This window comes from Cariama cristata, unplaced genomic scaffold, assembly GCF_000690535.1.
Source record: "Cariama cristata isolate BGI_N322 unplaced genomic scaffold, ASM69053v1 scaffold6173, whole genome shotgun sequence".
In the NCBI taxonomy this organism is placed as follows: Eukaryota; Metazoa; Chordata; class Aves; order Cariamiformes; family Cariamidae; genus Cariama; species Cariama cristata.
The window spans coordinates 27,789-55,329 of NW_009606573.1; the positions used below are offsets into that span (position 1 = coordinate 27,789).

The 27,541-nt window shown below is 39.2% G+C and overlaps 1 protein-coding gene across 1 annotated transcript in view; it reads right to left on the bottom strand.

Annotated features, from left to right (window-relative positions):
- Positions 1–10,216: 10,216 nt before the first annotated feature.
- ATP10B (ATPase, class V, type 10B) overlaps positions 10,217–27,541 on the bottom strand; it is a 55,825-nt gene continuing 38,500 nt past the window's right edge. The window contains exons 11-22 of the mRNA XM_009696406.1: positions 26,815–27,400; positions 26,169–26,275; positions 25,303–25,429; positions 23,633–23,817; positions 19,983–20,295; positions 18,709–18,785; positions 18,037–18,162; positions 16,470–16,670; positions 14,596–14,676; positions 14,382–14,486; positions 13,733–13,920; positions 10,217–10,724 (exon numbers count right to left, since the gene is read on the bottom strand). Coding sequence (XP_009694708.1) covers positions 10,217–10,724; positions 13,733–13,920; positions 14,382–14,486; positions 14,596–14,676; positions 16,470–16,670; positions 18,037–18,162; positions 18,709–18,785; positions 19,983–20,295; positions 23,633–23,817; positions 25,303–25,429; positions 26,169–26,275; positions 26,815–27,400 — 2,604 coding nt within the window. The remainder of the gene's footprint in view (positions 10,725–13,732; positions 13,921–14,381; positions 14,487–14,595; positions 14,677–16,469; positions 16,671–18,036; positions 18,163–18,708; positions 18,786–19,982; positions 20,296–23,632; positions 23,818–25,302; positions 25,430–26,168; positions 26,276–26,814; positions 27,401–27,541) is intronic.

Genomic DNA, 27,541 nt, shown 5'->3' on the forward strand with positions numbered 1-27,541 from the left:
TGCAGAAAGTCATTGGTGAAAAAAAAATAAATAAAATGGCACCTGGATAGTACTAAAAAGAATAGGAAATATTTCTAATTATTTTACAATTCAAACGTTCAATTATTGGGCATCTCCTTTCATACCTGATCCCAGAAAAAAAAGACCTTTAGTACCTTGCATGACAGGGCTGAGATTCTCACCCCAAATGCTTCATACCTGAAAAACAGGACTCATCACAGTTTCCCTGGAAGAGAGAACATCTGCAGGACTGCCAAATCAGCATGCTAGTTTGAATTACAACCCTTGCTTACTTGCCTGTTGCCCTGAGTGGAAACTCAGGAGAATTATTTAAAATAAAACCTTTTGTCTTCGATATTAAGAACATCTCGGGTAATACTGAGCAGCTCACCCTCTGCTATTAATGGGTCCCCAGGTATTAACACAGCACTTATCTCTCCTAGTAATTTCTCCTGACAATCTTTGCCTTACCGTTCGAATGAAGGGATCGAGGCATCACCTGCTATCGCATCACATAAGCTTTTTCTTTGGGTAGCATCATCCGTTAGCAGTCAGTATAATTTGATTGTTTCCAAACCAGAAAGGACAGCTGTCAGCCGCCTCCCAGAATGGATTCAAAGGCTATAATCAAGAAATCTCCAAGAAATTGTTCAAAGCTGGTGCTTATCACTCTTCGAAAGACTGTGAAGGCAATAAACTAGTCAATTTACTCAATGGACAGGTGCAGTCTGAGTATTTAGTGTCTCGTTAATATTGACTGGCAAGACTTAAAGGAATTTGAGTACCATGGATGTCAGCTGCTAGACTGACAGGACATGAAGCAGTGATAATAAATATTTGTACTTGCACAAGAGGCTAATTCCAGTTTATTTTCCAATGTGTTAACTACTGAAATTATTAATGTTTAAAACTCACACTTTGTGACTCTGTTCAGATTTCCCTTTGAAATAACTGCTGTTAGTTCTCATAAGGTTGCAAGGAACCGCCACACAACAGCAGGGATTTCTCCTGATGAATCCGATCTGAGTTCTCTCTACATTTGGCACCAACATCTCCTGCCCTCTTCCGACTCCCCCACTTCTACCAGCATCCCAGCCACCGATGACTTAAAGCATGCTTATTCTCCTGTCACTTGTGCCAAGCAGGGCAAAGGGTTATTATTTCCACTTACCGACTGGGAGGGCAACCACAGAGAGACTGCCGCCCACCTCCTGGAGGGTATTTAGCTCTGTCAGCATCATGGAGTGGCACCTGCAGCTGATGAACCCTGAAGCAGCATGCTTATTTTCTTAGTCGAGAGCTGCCCAGGGCCAGAGCCCCTCAGGGGACATCAGCTGGCCAGGCAGTCTCACCCTGGTTGTTTCGGGGTATTTATGTATTTTGGTTTTGTTAAAGAATGCTGTTGCAGAGGGAGAGACTATTAAACCACCTGTTGCACAGTTAGGTCTAGAAAAGTACACACTTCCCTAAGTTTGGTTTCCTTCTGTTTTAGCAGCACATTACCCATTTTGCTACTGGCACCTGCATCTTTCTGACCCTGGGACCTCTGTGCTGAGGGAAGAGCATCCCTAGGGACTGGCTTAAGAAAGCCTGGGTAGCCAGCAAGTGACTTCTTAACCTCAAGATACTAATTAAAAAATGCCCTTGACTCAGCTCCAAGCCAGATAACAAAACAAAAGGCCCCGAAAGGCCTGGAGAGAGATGGATGTTCAGTAAATAACAAGACCTCAAAGACCTTACTGTCGGTGACAGGCAGATAGTTTCAATACATAGAGTTTGAGTCTTACAGAAAGTTGTTTAAAACCACTTATGTACAGTTTCTTTTTCCGAAATACAGGCAAATTGTTCACTTTTCCCAAATATCTGATTATTTAGCAGTTGAACTATTGTTGGTTTAACAAAGAAAGAACTATACACAAGCTAATAGTATTTTTACAATAAATTCTCTGTTTTGCCTTTTGTGAGCTGAAACAATTTTTTCAATGCCCACAGATGGTTGATTAGAGCTAGACAAACAGCACAAAATATTTCTTGAATGTGAGCATTTAGGGGATTTTGAATAATTTCCTAACCCTTATCAATCTTTAAAAGGATTTTCATTTATCACTCAACAACATACCTAAATAAATTGCAAAACAGAGGTTTGCCCATAAAACATTGACTTTGACTTTCTGCTTTTATCAAACACAACTAATTTGCACTTTAACCTATTTCCTGCTTTTTTTGAGATGATTGTGACTTTCTAGTATGAGAATAAAACATTATATGTAACAAATGGACCATATCTGAGGACATACTTTCAATGGAATAGTTTTCAAACTTTTGATGTTTTTGGTCATTACCATGAAGGTTAATGACGATGATAGGAATAATAGCAAGCAATAGGTGCTGAAACTCTTACAATAAAAGAGCAACAAAATGCATATGAAGCTTTAATATACTGACATTTATATGCATCTATTACCCTAGTGTTTGACTAACTCCGCAAATTCCATTTTGCTTCAAGATTTTTGCATTTTTATACCAAAAGCATTGTATAGAAAGCTGATGTTTTGAAAATGGATTGATTTCATATTAATTCTGCATCATGATAAAACTTTTGATGTAAACCACATGACTGCTATGAAATATATGTTTCTATTACAGTTGGTTTAGAAAAAATTATCAATTTCTATATACTGGGGTGATGCAGAAATCCAGAAAATCTAGACTGTAGTGAAAGTGATGAAGCCAATTTAATTAGATGAAAAGTGAAAATATCAAAGACTTTCCCGTTTCTTAGCATATGCAGGACCTACCTCTGTGCCACCGAATGCAGTAGAGGCTCTGCCATTGACCTCAGAGGGTGTTGGGGTGCTCCCTCCCACTTTAGCACCCACCCCTCCTTTCACAAGAGAATTGTGTTCTCTTCCAACCTGCCCTTCAAGTCTAGTATGTCCGAATGAAATTGTTCTAATAAATTAGTGATTACTGAACCGAATATAAAAGTGTAGCTCCCCTCAGCAGAAACCCAAAATGATGAAGCCCTCCAACAAAAAATTCTGTATTTTCAAATGCTGTGATTACAAATCCAGTTTCAGAAACAATGAGCTCTTATAGAGATGGGCTGTAGCTGAGTTCCCTGTACAGCTTGTTGTTTAGTTTCTCTGGTTGCTAAGATACTCGCAGTATTACCTTTCACTATGACTTTGGGATTTGAAGATTTATACTCTCTTAGCCCTGTAAAAGTCTCCTCCATGTATTGCATCCATACCTTAACCTGCACCTTTCCTTTCAGAAAGAGCAAGTGGAGAGTGTAGGTGAGATTCTCCACACGTATAAACCCACAGACGTCCAGTTACTCCAGCAGAGCACTCCTACCTTCCAACCACTTACAATCTGGTCTGGTAAATGCAACTGCTTTATTTAGACATTAACAGTTTTGAGGTCGTGTCATAGCAGGTAATGTAGACTCCTCTATAAATGCAAATAACTTCACTGTCCTAAAAGATGCCAGAATTATTTTAAACGAGGGTTCTAATTTTCAAAGTTAACTTTCAAATTCTATGCTCAAATACCTGATTACCTCAATCAAAATAATTTTGATGCCTAAATGGTTTTGTATTTTAGTGCTCTACTGTAGGCCTTGAATCATCACGAAGCCTCCAGGCTGGGGAAGTTAACTTCAGGATTTTATAAATGATGATGCCCATTTCCAGGAGAACTGAAGATGGAATCATTTGAAAGAAACTAATTCTTTAAAGTTCATCACTCTCACTAAGTGTGATTAAACATTACATAATTTAACATTATTTACTGATAGAAAATCAAAGCATTTGCCCCCAGCATGCTGACATTTACAGCAGTGGAGAACATTTGCACATTTTAAGCTTATAATAACAGATGGGGTATGAAATGGATTCTGATAATGCTTTGAACACCAGGGAAGTCTTGTCATTTATCACAGCATATGAGCTTGCTCTGGATCCCTACCATTATTGTGATATATTTCTATACAGTAGAGGTAAAAAAAAGCTTCATTTCAATGATGGATAGTGGATGAATCTTCAGAAGTCCAGTAAGAAGGTTCTCTTCAAGCAAGTCCCACTGTAGTGCTAATCTAATTTCTTGCAGGTTTTTTTTAGTGTGGTGGTGTGGTGGTGTGTGGTTTTTTTTTTTTTTTTGTTAATAAAGACTTGAGTAAACAAATAGCTGATGTGGATTGTCTGTAACTCCTTACTGCAAAGAGATCAGATTCTCTTACATTTCTGTGAAAATATGATATACCACAAATAACCAGTTATATGGAGTAATCTCAAGAAACTGCAAATCAGTCTAAATTTTAAATTAATCCAAGTCAAATGCACACGTGGTCCCAGAATATTCTTTTTTAATAAGCTTCCTTCCAAATCAGTATTAGGATTTAAAACATTTCTTTGGTGTGTGCTTGGACTCCTTTATTGACAGATGCTGGAGAGTTAGATTCCTTTGGGCTGTAGGTTTTAGCTTTGGGTTTTTTTCATCTGAGAACTAATAGCTGCAAGCACAATTCTGGCTCTTTGATGTCTCTGGACTATATACTCTCCTAACTGTGAAATTGAAGATTATGAAAAGGAGCAAAGGATGTCAAGAACAGATTCCCATAATTTATATACATTCAAAATTTTTGAGAAATTGTATTTAAATTGGTACATCATTACCTCCTCTCACAACAAGATTAAAAGCAAAATCACTTTAGCCTAATACAAGTGTGGGGCCTCTCTTCACAGTCCTCCGCACTTAACCGAGAGCATACATGGACGCATACTTTACTCATTTTACTCATAAAACATGTTAGATAGACACTTCAAGCCCTGAGTGACCTCTGAACAATGCTTGAAGGTAGTTTAAGAATTTTGTTTGGAAACCTCCAGAAGGCCTTGGGTATGTTCATGTTCTTCCTTTATCATTATGGTGCACTCCCCGTCTTGGTGCTTATTAGTTCATCTCCCCCTCTATCCCATGTACACAGCAACAGAATGAAGAATCTGCTGTCCTCTTCAAGTCTTGATTTAGACCATGACATTACTGGCCACAAGCTGCGTAAACATCGTGAAACACAAACCATTCAGATTGAGCATATATACATGTTTGTTCTTCCTGGCAAAAGTATTTATAATTAAAATATTAACAAAACAAGATTGGCTCTAATAAAATTTCAGTTGAATCCAGCTGATTTTAAATAAGTTGTATTGACCCGCCTGCAGCCTACTGATTTACTTTTGTCCTTTTTTGAATAAAACCAATAAATGTACAGGAGTTGACTAAATTATCTGCTTGAAGTTAAATAGAACAATGTTAGTAAACCAGGGAGGAATAGCAGCATACAAAAGGAAGGCCCCAGCTGTGTTTGGACTCATCTTCCAATGTACTGGTTACTTATTTTAAACATTTTTCAATGTTTGGGAATAATACATTCTTTCCATTTGAGGTTCTTTGGATGCGGACCATCTCATGCAAAGTACAATGCCCAGGAAGACTAAAGTAACTGCTGACCCACTGGAGCAGCCCAGAGTACTATAAGCGTAGCAGCTATTAAACCAACACATTCAACTTTAAAGCCCAGCTTTGCTTTCTGGCTGACTTCAAACTCTTACAGGGACTGCTGGCAAAATGGTGAACAAGATCTGAACAACTGAAATCATAACTGAGAGTTCTGACAAATTTCTTGTCAGGGTTATCTGAAGCAGTTGAAGAGATGATCTGTGGCTGTTGTGCCACCTTCATGACGAGGGCAATAAACTGTGGCAGAGAAATAGCCACCGGGGCTGGCAGCAGTGATATGTTAAGCTGCTCCCCCTCCGCAGTCCCATAAAGATCTTGACTCAGCTTTGTGGGCTTGAACCAATAGCAACAACAAAGCAGGAGCTAATGACTTGGTTTCTGTGATGTCGAGGTCAAAATTCAGTTTCCATGGAGCCAGAATTTGACCTTTTAGTTATAGGGATGATCATTTATAGAGCTCTGCTCTCCTGTTGAAGAACACAACAACCACACAGCATGGCACGAACATGGACAGAAACGTGCTAAGTGTGCCTCGAGGTGGGAGCGTACTTCAGTAGCTGCACTGGGGCTGGTGGATAAACAGCCGTTGCCTTCAATGCCTTCAGACAACAGACAGCTACCCCTCTGATATTTTTGGAAAAATAATGATTCAGACTCTATTCAGTCTCAGTCTTGTTTATGTAGCTGAGAATAATCAGCTGTTGTATTAAAGAGACAGGCAGCAAGTTCTGTTCACAGTTGTCTTATGTATGATAATTGCAGCAAGTTCCAATCACCGGCAATGTCAAAAGTACTTTATAAGATCTTCAGTGTTATTTGGTCAGCTCTCTAAATCCCACCCTCAGTGATCATTATCTTCAAGAGTCTCTTGTCTCTGCGTTATATTTTTCCTCATCAGTGCTGCTTACAAGTACCTAATCATGCCACATCCTGCCTGCAGTCACCTTACCCCTAAAGCAAATAGCTCTGTACTCACACACCACCTCAAACTGCAATCAAACAAATGAATTAAACATTGCAGCATCAGCCAACAAAGTGGCAAAATATATGCAATTCATCCTTGGGAAAAGTGGTTTCTGTGCTAATGCATGATACACATCTATCTCTGCATAGTTTAAAACCTGGTTTTGTATTTCTGAGATATATGAGAAAAGAGAATGAGCTGGATTGATTCCTCCCTCTATCCCACCTGAATAATTCTGGATTTTAGACTGAACTAAAGACAGACATGAACACAGTGTAGACATGTGCATGCATTTCCCTCACCTTGTATTAAAAAACCCCCAAACAACTTGCCTCTGTTGAGAACATGATGGATGGCTCTTCATTGACCATTGCAAGCAGCCTGGGATAGCATCTGTTATTCATCCAATAGACCTGGTAAGTCAGCTCCTGTTCACCTCTGTACGAGATCCCCCCATCAGTTTGTCACTTAGGTATAGCTCTGTATAGCTCAAAGCACTGTGGCATATGCAGTATCATTATTATAGCAATATCATAGACCAGAGTAAAAAGTATGCAGTAATTTCACCAAAAAATATTAATTTTAGTGTTATATAGTCCAAGTGTATGAAATATTGAACATCACCAGAGGATACACTAAAAAGTGAGATATCTGCTCTGTTGTGAAGCATTCACATTAGAACTAATGGAAGATGTATCTTGACAGTATTATTAAATATGCCTTGAAAAAAAAAAAAGGTAGTTTGGAAATCCAGTTAGGTCTAAATAACCCATTTAGTAAACACACTTCCCCTCTTGCAAATAAATTCATTGGAGGGCTTGCTTTCTTACTGTAGGTTTGCTTTCATTGGAAAAAAAATCATGTTTTTTAACTCTAGATCCAAAAGGACCGATAGTCTTAGCTAATTTACTTCATGATCAAAGGGAAATGCTTGTTCACCATCTTTTTAACATGAGATAGTTCATAAGCACTGCTCACCCAGGAGCATAGAAAGGATCACACTGTTTAGTAGTGCGTGTAGGTCCTGAACTACGGCAGCATCTGCTTTTGAGGAGGGATGGTAGCATTGACACCCAGGAGGAGGGGTATCAGGGGAGAGCTTTATAAAACTGCGGAGCCAGCTGGGATGCAGAGGCCAGGTCTTGCCTGATGCTGCTTTTCATTTCTGGTTGTTTCAGCTTTCTCTCTCCTCCAGGATCAGGGATGCTTTTCCTCTGTGTTGCAAACTCACCAGGTAAATGAATCTACTGGACCATGTTGTTACCATCTACCACACAACAGAATTAACAGATTGTAGGTTTAGCTGTAGAATTATTTAAGGCAGCCATGCAAATTTGGATTCTTTCTTTCTTTTAACTGAAGTAACTATTTTTGGTTACAATCTAGAAACTACTTAGAGAGAGACTGTCTTTCACTTCTTTCATCCCCTGACATAGCAGGGACTCCATCACTATAGAGCTTTTAGGGGCTACTTTGCTGGAGATCATAAGCAATCCTTCCTTCATTCCCTTTCTTAAAAGGACTTTCCCTTAACTATATGCCATTTCTGAACTTAAGCCCAGCTGTCAGGGCAAAATGCATAGTAGAATGGTTTTGCAGAAGCTGTGAGGAGAAAGCATGAAATTAATTCTTGACTTTGAATTCAGTAATGTCTACAGGTCTTCCAAGAATTACTGAAACATAACCCATCTGGTCCTTTTCCATAGATGCCCAGTCCCCTTGCACATTCAGATAAATTTGTTATCTAGTTTTTATGATAAGCATTCCTGTAGCACAGCCTACTACATAGAGGGGTGGCCTCTGAAAACATGAGTTTGCCACTCATGGATGACAACAGGAAAACCACTCCTCTGGCTCTATTTTTGTTCTCTCAAAACCACACCAAGTCATGACCATATTACATTTATTACTATAAAAACACTTCACATTTTGTAATAAAATGTATAAGAAATTGGCATCTTCTTTAAGTTCAAAGGAAATGGACTATTTAATGTGAAAACATGGCTATGAATCGTAAAGGCTTGATCTTAAGTCTTGTCACCCAAGGTCCATTCCCAGCTAGTGAGCAAACATTTGAACAATCTCACACTCCATTAACAATAATATCAGCTATGCCTAATTCCCTTCATTTTGTACATCATGCAAAAAATCTGTTTCTGAATTGTTTTACAGCTGACAATTAATACTTGAACAATTACAGTTCTAAGCATGCTCTTGCTCTGGCTACCAGAATTCCCAGTGGCAGATATGTTACTCAATTTTGAATGAGTTGCTTTAAAGTAACATCTTGAAGACTCTAGTTACAGTAATTATTGTAACACACATAAGTTAAATTAGTATTTGCTAAATAGGTTATTAAACAGATGACACATTGTGATTGGTAGTAAATAGCAAAATTCATATAGAACGTATAAAAAAGGCTAAAAACCTACTTAAATCAGAACCACTGGTAGATTCACAAAAGTACAGATGGCTTGAATTTAAAACATAGTTAAGATTTCACCCCACATTGTGAAGAAAACCTTGGGAAATGGCCTTACTGGTCAACATTTCTATAAGAAATACCAAAGTCACCTTTCATTGCATTGCAATAGGTAGTGACGATGGTGACATTTTATGTTGTTTTTTTTTTTTTTTTTTTTTTTTCTGCATCTTGTTGCCCTGAGATACTGAAAAAGATGAACGTATTATGCATATTTTGGTCATTCTACACCATGTACTTACTGCAATGTGATTAGTGACCTTCATATATATTGCTTGTCAAAATCTCCATTATTGAGATCTCCATCAACGGCTGAATATAACCAGCTGTGGGGAGGAGCATAATTTATATTTGATTCAATGCAGCAACACTACATAATAATATAGAGACAGGAAGGAAGGAACTGAATTTCTAGATGAAAAAGCAGGGACAACTTTAGAATTCTAGGACATAAATCCTTGAATTTGACTTGTTATGTCTGTCTACTTTTGTAGGTATGAAGAAGTAGACTTCACTTATCCCCGAGTTATCCTGTCAGTTCTTGTAGCTCAGTATTTGCGTTCTTCTACTTCATAAACTCATTTGTCCTTTTCTTAACAGTATCAGGTCAAACCACTGCCTGCATAAAAATACTGAGCTTACTGTTCAGGGAAAACAGACTATAGACCTGATATTGTAATATGTATAAAGTCCATATATTAAAACCCGGAACATTCTCTAGTCTCCTTCAGATGCTGTTATTCTGCAAATACCTTTAGTACCAGGAGCTAACATTTTTTACAGGTAAAACTGTAATTTTTAAGTTAGTAAGGTCTTTTTAAGACTTTGGTAGTAAAAGCTAGAGTGGGGTGTGTTGCTCTAAGACTTGGCTTAATATAGAATGGATTCTCTATTACCTCAATAGCATAATAACATCGAGACATCACTAGGCTAATTATTCCCTATTACTGTGAAAGAAAAATATTCCTTGATGAAAGAAAGTAATTGTACATTTCTCAGCAACTGCGTGACGCTCATGTAAAATTCGTCTAATGAGACAAAACCAGGAAGATCCCAAAGTCATGTAATGACAAACCCAAACTGTATACGCATTTAGGAAAAGTTGCATATTAGAGATATTATTGCGCTACTCCACATGCTTCTCTCTCCTTTTATAGTAAGCATCATGGTTAGGTATAAATAGACTTTTTATTTCCCTGCAATATCCTTCTCCACATGGGCTGTGGATCCCATTTCTGAACGTTGTTTCAGAGCGTCACTGCACTCACAGATCGTCGATGGCTTCCATGGTTAAAATTGTTAGCATTATCTTTAGTCAGTTTGCCATTGTCCTGTCCAGGAGTTGTTACCCTACTGGGTACAAGGGGGTAACGGCCAGAGAAAGGTCCTGCTGAGGAGTCTGTAGGAGTAGATTCTTCCTCTGCCCACCTATTAAAGAAATAGTAGCCTTCTTCAGGTGTCCATTTCCTGAAAGGATTCACTTCAGAGGCAGAAAGTCCCTGACTTTCTTTGTCCCCATGAGACACAGCTGCTGCTGCTGGATGTAAAAATGGTGACACACATAACTGGCTGATGTTTTGGTCAAGGTCATCATTAGATGCAGGTGATGCTACAGGTACACCAGAAGTAGTTTGTTTTCGTGATCTCAATTTCTGGATTTCAAGATCCTGTTGCCCTTTAGGAAGTTTGTCTAGTTGCTGTGCTTTCAGAATCAGAGATGCTCCAAAGGTTCCTCGTAGAACAAAAATAAAGAACCTGATGAAAGAAGAAGAGAATGGATTGTCTTACCAGTGGGTTCCTTCCATAATCTGCGTCACGTAACACAAATCCAGTTGCTAATTTTCCATTGCTCTACAGGCATCGGGTAGACACCTTATACCTGGTAGAAGGAAGCTGACTCCTGGATCTTAATGCCATATGTAACTATACACTTATCTTGACCTGTATAGAGTCAGCTACATGTATATAAATACTAACTAAATGATAATAGAACCACTTCATGGCTGAACAGTGCAAGAAAGATACATGGAAGCTCACCAAGAGATGTGGTATTTGAGGAGACTGAGATTTATACGGCTAAAACACGTTAAAGAAGGGATCTTAATTTGACAGATAACATAAAACCAGAAATTCAAAAACCTCAGCTTTTAGATTCTCTCAGGAAGCAGGGGAAAAAAAAAAAAGTGTCCTACCTGCCCTTTGCAGGACAGAGAACTTATATAACTGTACATCGTGTGCAGTGAGAGAGCACACATCCTCTTTCCATGTCCTGTCAGTTTTGTCTGAAAAACAAGTCTCTTTCAAAGCATCTTTCTAATAGGATTTAACCTTTACATAGATGGACTCAATATGCATTTTAAAACAAACATGGGGACTCTTTGAAAGTGCATTAAAAAAGCTGCTGTCTTCACATCCTGCTGCTAAATGTATGCATAAATAAGTACAACAAGATTAAAAAGACTAACAAGCTAGACTAAGTACAGAAAGGGCTTTTAAGGCAATAGATTTCTCAGGCCTATCTGCGCACGTAGGAGAGGATAAACACATATTTGCTATGCCTGTGCTGGGGTCAGTCAGTCCCATAGCATCTCAGGTCTGGGAACTGTGCAGTTGCTAGTTACGGTTGGGCAGCTAAGAGCACAACTACAGAGACCCCAGGTCCATTTGTGTAGATCTGGTGTGGATCATATTGTCCTCTGTCTTTCCCCTCAAGTTGTCCTCTGTATCTTCTGTGCAAGTTGCAGGTGGACCAGAGAGAAGGACAGAGAAGGGAAGGAGAGCTGTGCTTTCCATCCTGTGAACTGCTTTCACTTGCTCCTGCCCTTCCCACAGCCCTGCAGGGAGACGCAGTTACTTGTTGGGCCTCTGCAGGGCTTTCTGGCAGATCGCAATCTGCCTTCCACAGCTGAAGAAACATATCTGGTTCATAAGTTGAAATCCCCCAGGAGATGCAGTGCCTTTCCTTGCCAATGAAAGAACATGAAATTCAGATCCCTTTCTTCTCAGACTCCAGGGGTTTAGTACCAAATGCTGTGCAGTTTGTGTCCCAAAACATTGTTCAGAGGCAGCTTTGAGATGCAGATGCACAGAGGATGCACTGCAAAGTACTGCCAGAGAGTGGTCCAGGAAAAGCCTTCACACAGGCTGAGCTCAGGCAAGCCCCCCAGAGTGCCCGGAGTGCCGCAGAAAGGGCAGCTAGCACAGAAGGTGGTAGCAAAAGGAAGAACAGATTTTAACAAAACCTCTTAGAAAGAAACCAGAATCGCAAGGCTCCAACTGGTTTCTGAAGGAGACAGGAAGAAGGCAGCGTGGCGAGATGAACCAACTGAAACTTAGAATTAAGTGCATTTTAACAAAGGGTGGGTTCACCACTGCTGTGATATGCTGACACAGCTAAGTTGTTGCAGAAACTGGGGGCTGGATATTCTGTGAAATAAGGCCCCTGCAGAAAATAATCAGGGGTACCTCCATGAAGGAGCAGCAGTTCTCCAACTTTTAAGATATCAGGATACAAATCTTTAAGCTCAGTGTCCTGCTGAGGCAGCAATGATCTTAACCTTGCTGAATTCCCAAGATGGAGATGCAAGTTCTCTAAGCACGTGTTCAATGTAGCTCTCAGTAGAAAGCTCAGGGTCAAAAATGACACTGTGAATGAGGGCTGACAGGAAAACAAAAATCACACAGGAGCAAGGCAGACTGGAAAAGGATGCCCTCCCTAGAAGACATGAGACCTTACTGAACTATGTGTTGTTTATCCTGACCTGAAGTTATATAATGTAACATAAAATCACAAGAGCATCTCAACTCAAATGGGGAAATAATAATAATAATTTGGAGAAAAATATTATCTAGTCTTGAAAGGTTCCTTTTTAGAAAATATTAAGGCTCAGATTCTAATGCCTTAAAGCACTTACAAAATCAGATACTAAAAATATTTTCCTGATTCTTGCAATACCAGTGTGCTGCACTATTTCATGACAATTCGGATGAGAAGGAGACTAGCAAGATAGTCCAACAAACCATTTCTTTCATTGTCCAAGCACAAATGAAGATTTTTAATAAGTGGTGTAACTCAGACAAAGCATATCTACTTAAAGAATGGTTAAGGTATTAAGCACCAAAAGTAGTAAGGTTCCTATATATATATGGGAACAGAATCATTGTTTTTCAAACCAGTTTTTTTCAGCAACCTATCAAAATAATTATCCCTGTCCAAATATTATTCAGCCTCAGTTAAAGCTATCTTTAACATAACTGATTTGTTGCACAGAGTAAAACTAAAATTCTGGATGCAGAAAATTATTTCATATAGAAACATGTTCTTAAATCTGACTTAGTAATGCAGTGCAATGTACTTAGGAAACAGGATACATTTTGTGACTCTCAAAGCATACAGGAATATTTCAAAGACTTGCTTTCTAGTCTTGATTGGTTCAACAACTTTGTGTTTATGACAGTGACCAATTATGTAGCAGATTTGTGCTGGTAAACTTTGAAGCACCTCAGAAAGAAAGGTTTTCCTGATGGGAAAACAAAAGCAGTAGATATATAGTGACTTATCTAGGGTTATATAACTGAGTAAATGAATGGTTCATGAACTGGAAAGTTGAACCCCAGCATCTGACCTCCACACTGATAACTTATCCCTGCTACTCATGTGCCTGACATACCACATATCCATACACATCATTGTTGTTACTTCACCCACATGCCTACAAATCCACAAAATGAAAATTGAGAGGAAAACAGTGTATCATTCAAACCTTGGCAAGAGCGCGATGACTGGGGTAATAAGACAGAGTAAATAGAAGGTGGGGTCTGAAAGCTGTTTCTCCATAATCCAGTAGGGGCTGGTGGGAGGGTTGCAGAGCACACAGGTGGCGTTGTAGATCAGAGAGAAGACGAGGTAAAACACCACACTGCCAATCATCGTCACCACGTGGAACAGGGTCTGTAAGCAGAATTGCACAAAATGACAGTGATGCTTGTGAGGCCCTGACCCTGGGTGTGAGACAGGAGGATACAAAGACAGATTGGAAAGAACGTGTCCAACAGTTCGTGCCACTGAAAACTGCAGTAGGAGAAATATCTGGAAATTGTCTTACAAAGCAATAGTGACAGTGAATACAGTTCTTTAAGAAACACGTCCTCATATATTGAAGTACGTAAAAATTGTGTACTGTCATGTCCAAAGGCACAGTAGAAGCAAATTCTGTTGCTGTGCACACTAAGGTATTATCCTGAGGCTAATAATCGATTCTGGCACACTGTGAAATCTCAGTGCATCTGTTACTTACGTTTTATGACCCAGAATTGAGGTAAATGACTCTGAAAGACAATGCCATGTCTACACAGTATGCTATGTTCACAGAAGAAAAATAGTCACGTGAACAAGTCAGGTCAAACACGTACCCATGTCTTCATTTCTAGAGCCTGGTGCAAGAGAATGGTCAGGAGGGAGATGGTATTGATGGGGTTTCCAAAGGAAAACACATCTATGTCAGAGTCCTCATAGGTCTAGAAAACAGACAGATAGACTGTGATGAACCCTGACTGTTCAGAAGTGAATTTTTCTATTTTTTAAGGAGAATAGGAGAATGAGAATATTAATGACCCTGGTACTTACCAAATAGGGGACAAAGAAGCAAATGAGGCTCTGATAGAAGGCATCCAACATTGTAATAATAAAAGTTGACAGCTTGTATATCTGCAGGAGTTTATAGATAACAGTCATTATGATGGGACACACATCTCTAGTCTGTCCTGCAGACATAGTTGCTGTCTGTTTTTCTTCCATTCAGACTACTTATTACAGCTAACCGATCTCCCTTCATGAGTAAACACCTCCTGAGCAGCTGATTTAGACCAAAGGCTTATCTCTGAACAGGCATTTTCTCTGTGTTAACTAAAGACAGACCTTAGGAAGATTAGACAGTTAGCTAAGGGTCTTAAAAGTTGTCTGTCATGAATGCCCCATCTCTCCTGAAGGACCCCATTCCTCAAATTCTTTTTCAAACAAAGCTCCTCCTAGAGCTACAGAATTAGTCAAAAATCCTTTCTGTTAAGGTTCCTTCCATTGAAACATCTATTTTTTGCCCTTTTAGTTTGATTACTTGTTATATTTAAACTTATCTAGCAACCTGTGGAGACACTGCTCCTATGGAGTGGGATGCATTATTGGAGTGACAGAAGGCTGGGTTCCTGTTGTTTCAATTCAGACAAAATGCCAAAGCAACAACAGTGACCTCTTCAAGATAGTAAAGGACATATATTTTGCATATAAGTGAGGTGCAAGAGCTCCTAAGAAAAGGGATGGGAAGTCTTACAGAGAATCCTCAAATTCTGCACTCCTTTGCCTAGGTTTTTCAAAACATCACTAAACACGATACGAACCACCACTGTTCATTAGTGCTAAAAATCACAGTCCAGGATAATGAAAGTAGATATTAGGAGAAAAAGATGGACAGAGAAGAATTCCTAAGTACCCTGCAATTTTGTGATTTAAAACTAAGGCCACTTCAAATTTCACTCATTAATATTTTCATAATTTCCTATTAAAATATTAAGGCAATTTGGGAATAAGTGCTACTGTACTGTATGTATATGCAAAACCAGGTACGTATGTCTGTGTATGTGTGCTCTTCATAAACACACAGAGATCAGACTGGTTCTCTAAACCTGACAGGCAAACTGAGGTAAAAACATATTTCATGTGTATTTTCTGAGGGTTATCAATACTGACTATTCAAAGTAAAAGAAGTAAATAAATGAAACAGTTAATGCCTGGAACAGCCTAGACACCAAACTGTGACAAAATCCTTTGTGTGTTAATAGGTGTATTTCTGAACCTGAGAGCAGAAAAAAAATGTTGGGTTGTCTATTGATTTAAGGGTTTGTGCTTTCTAGTCACATTTTGCTGTAATCTTTTTAACAAGCTTTTCTTCTTCAGTAGGTTGAGACTGTTTGAAGCACCAAATCTGAGCAGAGTTTAATCAGGGACCAGCTAAACTATTTCACCCTCATTCGTTACATTTCTCATCCTGTTTTATTTACTTCTCCCTATGCCTTCACTGAGAAATTTTCTATATGTATGGTGTGTATATATGTACATACACACACATATTTGCTCCATCATCTCTTCAGATCAGAAACACCAAACACAGGGCTGATTCACTAGCACATCACTTATTATAATGCAGCGTGCTGGTACCATGGATTGCTCCATACATTTTATGGCAAAATAAACCTTTCCATTTACATCTTCCAACTATGACCAAGCACCCAGCCTCACTTTCAGGAAGAAACTTTAATCATATGTTCCTTACCAATTCTTCTGACAGATACAATTATACCTTCTTTTAGTCGACATCAGTAAACTAGAAACCGTAAATGGATTATTTGGTTCCGAGTAAGTCTAAACTCTTCCTTTCCTCCTCACAAAACTAAAAGACCTGTGGTCCTTTGGCTTATCAAGCAGTTATTTCAGCAATCAAGACATACCTCTGAGTTTCGTCCATTCTTGTACAACTCAGGCAAACCTAGAAGTGTTTCTGCAGAAACATCTCTATCCAGGACTCCGAAGAGAAGAGGGGGCATCGAGGTGAAGAAGAGATTGAAAAAAATCATCTGCCAATAATCTATCATTATGCTGCCTGAGAACCCACAGAAGAACTGGTACCAGAAGAGCAGGTTGACGTAGCTCTGTGGAGAAGCAAGTACAAACACAACATCCTGTTACAAGCTGAACTGTGGCTCCCCACATGCGCAGAAGCACATCCTTCATGCTGACGTGATTTCATCTCTCTTTGGGCTGTGAGAGTCATGAATCTGCACCTTTCCTGTGGTCTTTCCTTAACGTCCTCTTCCTTTCCCCATGCTATTTCCTACTACTACAGCTGATTTGGACCTTTTCATTTGCAGTGCATAGACAGTCTATGTCTCTCATAGTTCCATCTACGAAGTTTATGTAGTACATCGATTATTAACAGGCTCCCAAGCATACATTATTTTGGTTAAAGGTACCGTTGGTAGACAGCTCTGCACTTTATTCCATAAAGCAGTGTATCTTAAGGGTCTACTTCACACCGATCCACTGTAATACAGCATTTTAAAAGCCATTAGGTTTCTTTAAGAAAATATCAGAGAATAATTAAGTAAACTGTTCACAGTTCTGAGCACCAGATTTTAAAATCCTTTTACAAACTGGTTGTTGTGTGGAATCAAAGGCTTCCTGCTCCCTAATGGTACTGGGGAGATAAGAGAACAGCAGCATCCCAGTCTGGAGAGCTATTTCACATTGCAAATAAATATCCTTTGAACTCTAAAAAGATGCCCAATCAAGGAAAAAAAAAAGAAGTTTCCATTTCCACTACAAATTTTAACTGTGATAAGAAGCAAACCTTATTCAAAATTATTAAAAAAAAAGCCAAACAGATACTTTGAATTCTAAGAAAATGGTCTTTCATTCTCAGAGTGTATTTCATGTCAAATGGACTTGTTTGCACAGTCTTGTAGAAACTGTATTACTATCAGATTTTTCCACTTTACATTATTCTTCAATGCACAGCTCATTTGCATATACATTAAATTTTTAATAAAAAAGCCAGATATGACTGCATCATTACTTGCAAGTGGTTCCTATGAATTTAAATGAAAAAATTCAGAGGTTTCACAGGTAACCAATTCTTAGTGCAGAGTCATCTTCTATATTCTAGCACTAATAATCTGCTCTTCCTTATGCAAATTTTATTTTGAGGCTCATGGGTATTATTAATAAAGTTTCTTGAACTACCATATAAAAGTTACTAAACCCTGAGTCCTTTCTCCCTCTGGAATAATGCTATTTTGAAATATATTTAGAACCCATATTTTCCTCAATGCTTTATGCAGCTCATTACTGAGAAGGAGGTAACATATTATAAACTTACAAAGTTAAGAAGCAGGAACAGTAGCTTCAGAAAAAGTAAGAAAGTATAACCTGCAAAAAACAAAACCAAAACAAACCCTCCCCCAGTCCTAGACTTAACCCTTGCTAGGATGAAAACTTCCAGGATTTTAATAACCTTACCACATTTTTGTAGAAAAAATAAATCACCATCTTTGCCAGACGAGCATAACACCAATGCCCATGGACAAGAAGCAGTTTTTTCAGGTGCTTAAATCGGGATATTGCAAAGTCACTAGCCATCACGGCCTTTGGTAAAGAGAATAGAAGTTAATTTACAATATATCTGTTTCCCACCCAATATGATGAAATTTGAATATGGACATTAAAATGATTTCCTACTACTGACTGTTGTAGAAAAAAACCCAAACCACCCTTGAGAAAACAGTTGGAACTTTCTATCTCTGCTGAACTCTCCATCTTAGGAGAATAAGGAAAGGCGGGGGGCGGGGGCAAGAATTTGGGGCAGAAAACACTGCAAGAGAATCAACAAAATCTGGAAATGCTATAGCAGAGATGATTCAGAAACCAGATGCTAACCTAACACTGGACAGGCGTCTGCTAATTTTCCAGGCTTATGAGCAAACACACATTTGTCCATGCATGCTAACTGTTGGCTCAAAACAGTCTTTTTTGGCTGGACCAATAATTACAAACTGCATATTAATTTATGATAGTAATGATGCCAACTTGCATTTTTAAGATGGCACTCAAGAGTATAGGGCTGCTATGAAACTTGTTAAGCAACAGGAGACCACATGACAGAAGAGGAAAGGAAATAAATTGAAGGGGTACCTGCATGCCTTCTTGGCCAGATATTCCAATTCCGACATCAGCTGCTTGAATCATACTTACATCATTTGCGCCATCACCTAGAATGAGAAGACAGGAGGGATCAATAAAGGTGCAAGAAAGGGTGCTTAATATAAAATGTCTGTATCAGAACAAGAAAAAAACCCCTAGCTATGCTCATAAACAAAGGCTATTCTGTACTACCATGCATCTTAATTAGGGTAACTGATACTCAGCATCTGGCTGAGTACCTCTAGGCTCTGATGTTGGTTGGAACATTCTCCTTCCCAGGAGACCTGGATCCACCAGGGCTAAGCCTGACATTGGGTCCGGCTGGGTGGTGGCATGGACACCCTGACACCATCTACATCTGCATTGTTCTGTGTGTTTCTGCTTCGTGAGGTCCGTATGCTCAGCAACATGCTTTGCAGCACCCTACTTTGCTGAATTCTCCAAATTATATGATAAATTTGATTGCAGTTGACAATATAACAAGCTAATTTCAGGAGTTATTCTGCTCATTTCAACTTGCAGCAATATGTTAAATACATAACCAAATTTCCATGGAAAGAACAGCCATGGCTGTTGCCTGCATGTGGAGATTGTGAATTAGGTTAGCTGGTAAAGCAAAATAAACAAATCAGAAAGCTGAAAGCTTATATTTTGAGCTCAAAGGTAAAGCAAGACATTTTAAAATACATGAGACTTTCTTTTCTGTTTGGTCCACAGAGGTGTGTTTTTTAGTTTTAAGTCATAAAAATCAATTCTGTAAGGATTTTAGTGGGATCACTTACCAAAAGTAGAGCAGGAAACTCAAAGCATTTCACTTTATTTGGATATGAAAAGCAACTGAATTGGTGCTTATACCACTCTGGGGATAACTTTGTTTTCACCAGTTGGGAAAATCTGACAGGAAAAGGGCTTTATGAAAAGACAAAACAGTGACTACTACTGACTGCTTTCCACGCCCAAAGCAAGGGCATTCTGGAGGGAATGTGTTCATGTGTTTGTACTGGTGTGCGTGAAAGGGACTGCTGGGAGATTCTGAATTTGGAGTGCCTTCATCTTGTTTAAATGGGGGCCAGATTTGCTCAGTGAAAGCTGGAGAAGGACTTTCATGTGATTTTTGATCAGGAAAGACTATTCAATGCTATTTTCCTGCTGTATCTATCTGAGGCACAAGAAATAGCTCATACAGTATATTCCATACATTTCCACAACTCATAAAGAAAGAACCTGCTTCCCCCTTTCTCCTGTGAGATTCAGAACAGAGGTACCTATCGACAGGGTCATTGCTTTAAGCTGCCTCCGGACGAGCTTGACCACCATGCTTTTCTGAAGAGGGGTGGAACGGCAACAGAGCACGGAGCGGCAGTGCTTCGTCAGCGCCAGGAACTTCTCCTCCAGGCCCCCCTGGAAGATGATATTCAGCGTTCGTCCATCAATCACCAGTCCAAACTTGGGACTGGGGGCCTCAGAGGCTGAGAAAGATGTTGGGATAATGCCAAAAAATTTCCTCCGTGGTTTTTCAACCTCATAATTCTTCTTCACCTCTTCCAAAGTTAAATTCAAGAGAGATTCGCAAGTTTCCTGCGAGAAAACAGAAGTGGTTCTAGAAATAGTTATCTCTATCTCCCTTTACAGCACAGCACCTTACAAAGTGTATGTTTGTATAATCATGCCAGTGGGTTTAAGTCTATCAGATAAACGTTAGGGAAAACTGACTGAGAAACACACTGATTTATCAGATTGGAGATTACTTCAACGATATCATCAAATCCTTCAGTGAAAACACTGCGCATCTTATCAGCTAGTTATCTGTAGCATGGAATTATTTTAAAAGAAAAGAAAATAATCTTCACATCAGGAGGACATATTTGTATTTGCAATGCTGAGAGTTCAGAAATAAAAAAAAAAACCTCCTTTTTTTCTAAAGGAGATTTAAAAAGACTAGTTCTGATATGAATTAGGTGAGATATTGCAGCATATGCTTCCCTCAAAAATAAACTGTGGTAGAGAAACAAAAGGTTCAGATTTTCAAAATTACCCAGTGACTTTGACAGTTTGGCCTTTTCTAATTCACAAATCAGGTGTGTGTCACAGTTAGGGACAGAAATAAAGCTTCATATTGCCCAGCATTGTGCCTCAAACACAAACTAAGTCTCTCCCTCTTAGCAAACTTGACTCGTTTTGGACTCAAGGCCTCTTTTAGATGCAAACAACCAGAATTGATTTAGTATCAAATACAAACAGATTTAAGGGGACCACTTTTACCTCTCCCATACAGATCTCCTAAATTAGCACACCACTGTCAGAGAAAACCCAGAATGATCTAAAAGTTGTTTTGCTGCCTGTTAGTACTAAAATTCCTCCTTCTGTGGCATGGCATTGAATACCTGAGGAGCTAATCACTCCTTTTTCTACCTTTTCAGTCAGCTTTACTGAGTGATGATTCAGTTCTAAAATGTTATTTTCACTTTGTGTTGCATAAGGTACATGTGTAGGATGTTTGCAAGATTTAAATTACACTTAAGTGGGAGGTTCTGGAATCAACTGTATCTCTGACATCTAATAAAAAGCTGCATCTAGCCTGCACACATAAAACCTCTAAAAAAGTATCGAAGTAGCATCATCTTTCTGTGAACAAACCAAAAATTGTAGTGGAAATTCCTGGTTTGCTTTGGCATGCCTTTTAAAATGAATCCCCCAAACCACCTACTTGTGTTCCTTCTTCCTGGAAGATAGATATTTAGTTTTCAGTGTTTGAATAAACTGCTGGGCTCAGGGGGTAAAAAGAGTCTCTTCCCACTGAAGCCAATTCAAGGGTTAACTTTGGCAAAATTAATGGGTTAAACAATTTGTATGTATTTCCCCACCCCCTCGCTGCTACCATTAGAAGACTCTTTCAGAACCAGTGTCCTTGGCTTCATTTTGAAAGGGAGGGAACTAAATCTTATTATGGAGCAACTCCAGTGCCCACTGAACCACACGTGTTCACACAAGCACCCGTATGCACGCAGCTTGCATCTGGGCTTGGATCGAGGGCTATAGAGGGTGCTATGGGTAAGTGCATGTGCCTGCGTTTCCTGGAGCCAGAGTGGTCCTGCCTGCAGCATGGCTCCTCTGACAGAAACCATCTTCTCATTTCCATCCTAAATATATTCATTCTGCCTTCCGTTAAAGCAGATATGCGTATCAAATGAAATTACACATTGAAGCAAGGAATGTATTCCGTGCCAAATTCCATATCATCTTCGCGTGTTTCCCTATTTCTGTGACATTAAAAGAGAGAGACATTTGCATAGGATTTTATTCTTGTTTGGAGAGCTGCTAACTGCAGACAAAAGCAGTTAGAAAGTAGGCCATCTAACCGCTCTATACAATTGCCTATCGCAAGAAAAACAGTCAGTATTTTAACTATATTTAATTAATCCTCACAATAGCTTTGTAGAGAAAGGCAAGCTTGTATCAGTAACCCTGCTTTTGTGGGGAGAAAAACTGAGGCAATCGAGATCAGTGACTTGCCTAGTTGCAGAAAGAAGCCCTGCCTTCCCTCCTCAACCTCCTGTCTACCCATGGAAAGGCTCGTCCCATGGTGACTCCTGTTACTGCTGAGTACGGACCACAAGTGTACGCTGCATAAAAAGATCAGAGCAGCACATGGGGAAAAGGGCAGTGGCTGCTGCCTGGGGCACTTCAGGGGCATCCAGGGCTGTACGGGAAGTAAGAAGTCACTAGCAAGAAGATAAAAAAGGGCATCAGGGTTGGCATTTTGGACCCTGCTTTTGGGCTTTACAAATGTTCAGGACTGACGTCCCCTTAGCAAATGGGTCTGGTTTAACCATAATGCCTGAACTCACTCTCTCCTAAATCTGTCTCACAAAGCCATCTGTCCCGCCAGGATGCCCAGAGGGATGAGATGCTAGGCTGTGCACAGTGGCGGCCATTCTGCTTTACAAAAGCAAGGAATGATTTTCCTGGTACCCTACTTATGTTGCTTCACAACCTGCAAAAGCCAAGGTTGGTTTTCTAAAGCCTTTTACTTTCACCATCCTTAATGGTATTTACCCTCTTTGAAAGTTAGGACTCTATTTTCTCTCTTCCGTTCAGACGGTATCAGGAATAGCCATAGATTGCACCACAGATTTTTCACTGTATTTTAGTGAGTCACAGGAGCTGACAGACGCGTCCTTGAAGCGATTATTTTCATTTTGGAATATGTTTGCTTCGCCTACTGCCTGACCTTCTTATTGCCCATGGAAATTCAGGGAATAACTGTGCACATCAACAACTACGTGCGCCACCAGGGAATGTCAAGAAAGTGACTGTGTTTTTAACCGACCCACAAAATTATATTTAGGTTTCCAAGAAGGTGAGATGCTGCTTACACAAAAAGGTACTGGATTAAATTGTTCACTAATAAATTTCTGATTAAGCCTAATCCTATTAGGAAACATGCGACTAGAAAGTTCTGAATTTAATTAAATCTACACCTGCACAATTTTTCCAGACTGACTCATACAGTACTTTCTAAGTGTCTTCCTCCAGATATCACCTAGGGTTAAAGTATCATTGTAACTGAAATTTCCATTGCAAGGTGAAAAGCCAGATATCAATATTATTAAGGAATCAGGCACATAAACTGCATATTATCTTCTTTCTAAAGCTCACTATTCAGGTAATTTTTTTAAAGAATATTTTCATTTGGAAAAATCATTGTATTTTAATTGAATAAAACTCTACATAACTGTCTTGTGTTTCAATTCATCCTGTTACCTGTGGTCTAAAGATTTTCTGGCCCAATGCTGCTACGTGGGTTTTTGGTTGGCTGTTTTGTGTTGAATGCAGCCTAAAGCAAAACAGTGCCAAGCTGCAAGACACAAATAAAGGGAAAGACAGCAAATTCTGTGTGTCTTTCTGTACTCACCTTATTTTCAGTGCTAATGGTGAAGATAGTGTCTCTTTGGTTCAGGAGCTTACAGGAATACGCAATGTTAACTGCTGTTTCCTGTTTGTCTCCTGTCAACACCCAGATTTGTATCCCAGCTTCTCGAAGAGCTGCAATAGTGTCAGGCACTCCATCTTGCAGCCGATCTTCAATCCCTGTTGCTCCTGGGAAAAGAGGAAAAGAAGTAAACTAGCTTTCTTTCATTTGGAAATCACGTCGTTGTTTTCTGTTTTAAGAAAAGGTCTTTGAGTTCCAACCGTGATCCTGAACTTATCAAGAGCTGAGCCAAGGTATTGTCCAGTAAATAAACACAGGCACAAGATCTGCATTTGGATGAAGATCTGAATGTGTCAGCAATCAAGCTCTGACTCTTCATTTTACTCATTGCTAGAACAATGCATGTAATTTCTTCTTAATAATCCAAAATGACAATGTACTGGCAGAGGAATTACACCGCATGCATTTTTTAACTACTGCATTAAGTCCCATCAAAGCAATCAGAAAAGATGAACTTTGACTGTTTAAATGAATGCTGTCCCTGTTGTCAAGTTAGATGCTTCACCCGTCAAAGGGAGAAGAAACAGTACAGTAAGTTTTCTTTTTGAAAATACGCAAACTTAGAAGCAGATGCCAACACTCATCCTGATGGTAAATCACCATCTGAGTGTTACAATACTCGTCTTCTTATCTTTTCCACTAGAGGTCAGTTTAAAGATGCTGTAACTGTGGTACATTATAGATAGGTATTGATTTAAGCTAAAAGAACACTTTTTTTGTGAAACAAAGTATGAAAGCACACAGAGCCTTATGAGTTGGCAAAGGTGACGGATTCTGACAAGATCTACGTTATCTCTTACGTGGTTCTGCTTATGGCATTTACTGATATTACTCTAATTTTTTAAATTGCTTCAGAGATTAAGAGAAGCCATAATGCTAATAGCTTGCAATCACAGAAATTCAGGATAATGAAGTATGGGCACAGACTGTATTCACAGAAAAATGAGACTGAGACAACTCTGAAAATCAAAGTCCTAAAGAACAAAATATTTGGAAACAAAATAGAAAAGAAAGCACTGAAGTGCTCCGTAATTTAACAGAATAGCATTGTTAGATCCAATGGTGATGGATGATGCACAAGTGCCAATGAATATATCCTTTTACAAAGTCCAGAAAGCAAACATGACAATGCAACCACAGCAGGAACTCACTAGCAAAAATGCCTATGTGTTTAAGTTACCATTTTTTATAATACACATTTTAATTACCAAAATTCCCTTGGAATTTGTGGTCAAAACTGAAGTTAATTTATAGGATTTTATAGGTTTATCTAAGGACACAGACGTGATTGAATTATGGGAATTTCATTATCTACTGCGTCAGCTGAGCCACAGTAACAACTGATGTGCATGCTCTTTGCTCCTGGCACATGATAGTTTCGGTACAGTTTTTCAAAGTCACTGCTGCTCAGAATGCACGAGAACTTGTTTAGACACTATCATTGGACTGTATACCCTAGCCCTGAGATTTCCAAACCTCAGAGGATGACTTTTTGATGTAAGTTAGTATAAGCTGTTGTCTGTCTGATTGCCAAGAATATCACAGGAGAGCAAGTGATAATTCATGCAATGACGATTCTAATTTTTAGCTACCCAGCAAGGTGAGGTTGGTCTCCAGATGCTGTGCTGTCTCCATTAACAGCTCATCTCTGTTGTCAATTGCAGCTTCTGCCTCCCGACGAAAATTGGCCCATTTTTGAAAGTCATCTTCATTCAAGACCTGCATAACACAATTTAAACAGAGCCCATTTTAAATTTAAATAGGAGAATAATGCCAACATTCTGGATCAGAGAGACTTAACTCTTATCCAGGCTGGGAAAGTACTGTGTCATCTTTAAAATAACACAAACTTTTCCAAGAGAAGACTGCGAGAACTAGTAGTAATGAGAAAAATAGACCTGCCTTCCTGGTTGTGTAAATGGCCTACAGCTGAGCTTGAAAACATGACTTAGATAAACTCTTGATCACACAGCCCTTAGTTGGGACTCTCAGCTGAAACACACAGCTTCTGAAAGTTGCTCTACATTTCTCCACAGCTTGAATATGACCTACTTGTTGCAGATAGACAACTTCTGTATTAAAGTATCAGGCTAAGATGTACTAACCCAGGCTGAGTGCAAGATTTTTGAAAGCTGAATGCTAAGCAAGACAGAAAAAGGTTGGCTCTTCTGTGGACATTTTATTTCTTGCTTGGAATCACTGTAGAGAAGGTCAGCTAGAGTTATGATAAGAGAAACAGAAATGAATGTTTTCAGGCTGACCAAAAATCCATCAGCTGCTCACACTGAGGAAAAAGAAAAAGAAGACTGCAGAGCAATCAAATAAAGTGATAAAAAGATGGGCCACATCTGGCTTGTTCTCTGAAGCAGAAAGAACTATAACCATTACATTTTTCTAATAAATCCATTGACATGCACAGAGCAAAGCTGTGAACAATATTAGGCTAATATCCTCCTACCTTTTTAGCTATGCACAGAGTTCGTAGGCCATCACGGGCATAGAAGTCCAGATGTTTCTGTGTTTTTTCTTTTATTCTTTTAATTCTCTTCTCTGCACTAATGTCAGCTGTGAAATACAAGGAAAAGGTTCTGTATTTTAAGCACGGATCATTTCAGACCTAATAGCCTGAGGTTAAAAAAGAGTAGGCATTAAAGAAAACTGGATTCCAGTATAGCAGCAATTCTTTTAAAAGCTCAAAAGCATTGGCTGTGCATAAGCTGAAAGCTTGCTAAAGATCCTTGTTTCCTTTAAGATAATGTTACTTGGGTTTTTTTGTTTGTTTGTTTGTTTGTTAATGTTATAGCACTCTTGCTGACAAGTTGAAATACAGTGGTCAGGCCCTTATGACAGTATTATTGCAGAGTACACAATCCACATGGGTTAGCGCTGCCAGTGAATTTTAATTAGCCCATTCCATATTCTAAGCACTACTCAGGTTAAATAAATACCTCAGTTCTGATCTGCAAGGATAACACTAGAGAAAGCTTATTCTTTTTTTTTATGTTTCTAATGCCTAGATGTAATATTTCACGCAGAAAGAGTACTGCAAACTTCTCGTGCTTCCTTATAGGAGACACAACAGAAATAGCTCTTTGGCTAATTACCTTTGGCAGAGTCTTCCAGCAAGTCCATTATAACAGAGTCAGCTCCTTTTGTGTAGACAACAATCTCCTTGGTTAGAGGGTGTCTCACCACTACAGACATCCTTTTCCTTACTGAGTCAAATCCCAAAGTGTAGAGAATATCAAAAGTCAGGAGTGTGCCTTGTGGCAACCGTACGGTCACCTGTTCAGGAGTTCGGGACACTAAAGTAAAACTATATGCCTGGGCAGCATGGACAAGCGCTGCCTCATCTGGGCTCTCAGCCTCATAACAAAAGTCTGTTGGCAAAGAACTGTTAGTCACAGATTTAAAAACCTCATCCAAGGAGGCACTACCAATGTCTGTGCTACCATTTTCCTGGAGCTCATCGCCTCTACCGCTGGCACAGCAGTTGTCATCATTGTTACAGCAATCCAATGCAGCAAGATGCTCCTCGGTGTTCTTTGCACTGAAGCTAGCACCTAGGTCTGAACTAGACTGAGATGATGAAAAAGACTGACTAAGGCTTGCTAGCTTTAGCCGTTGAAATATTTGATGAATCTTCTCCAGGGTGATTCCTGAAGGTTTTATTGGTGGTGGGACTGTGACCTAGAAATATGAGAAAACCTTTGGTTAAAAATAAATAAATGTGAACTACAAGATACTTTTAAAAACCTCAATATGTTTTCCTGTATCTACATGATGATAATTAGCAAAGCAACTCCCCCCCCCCCCCCCCCTCCCCACCCC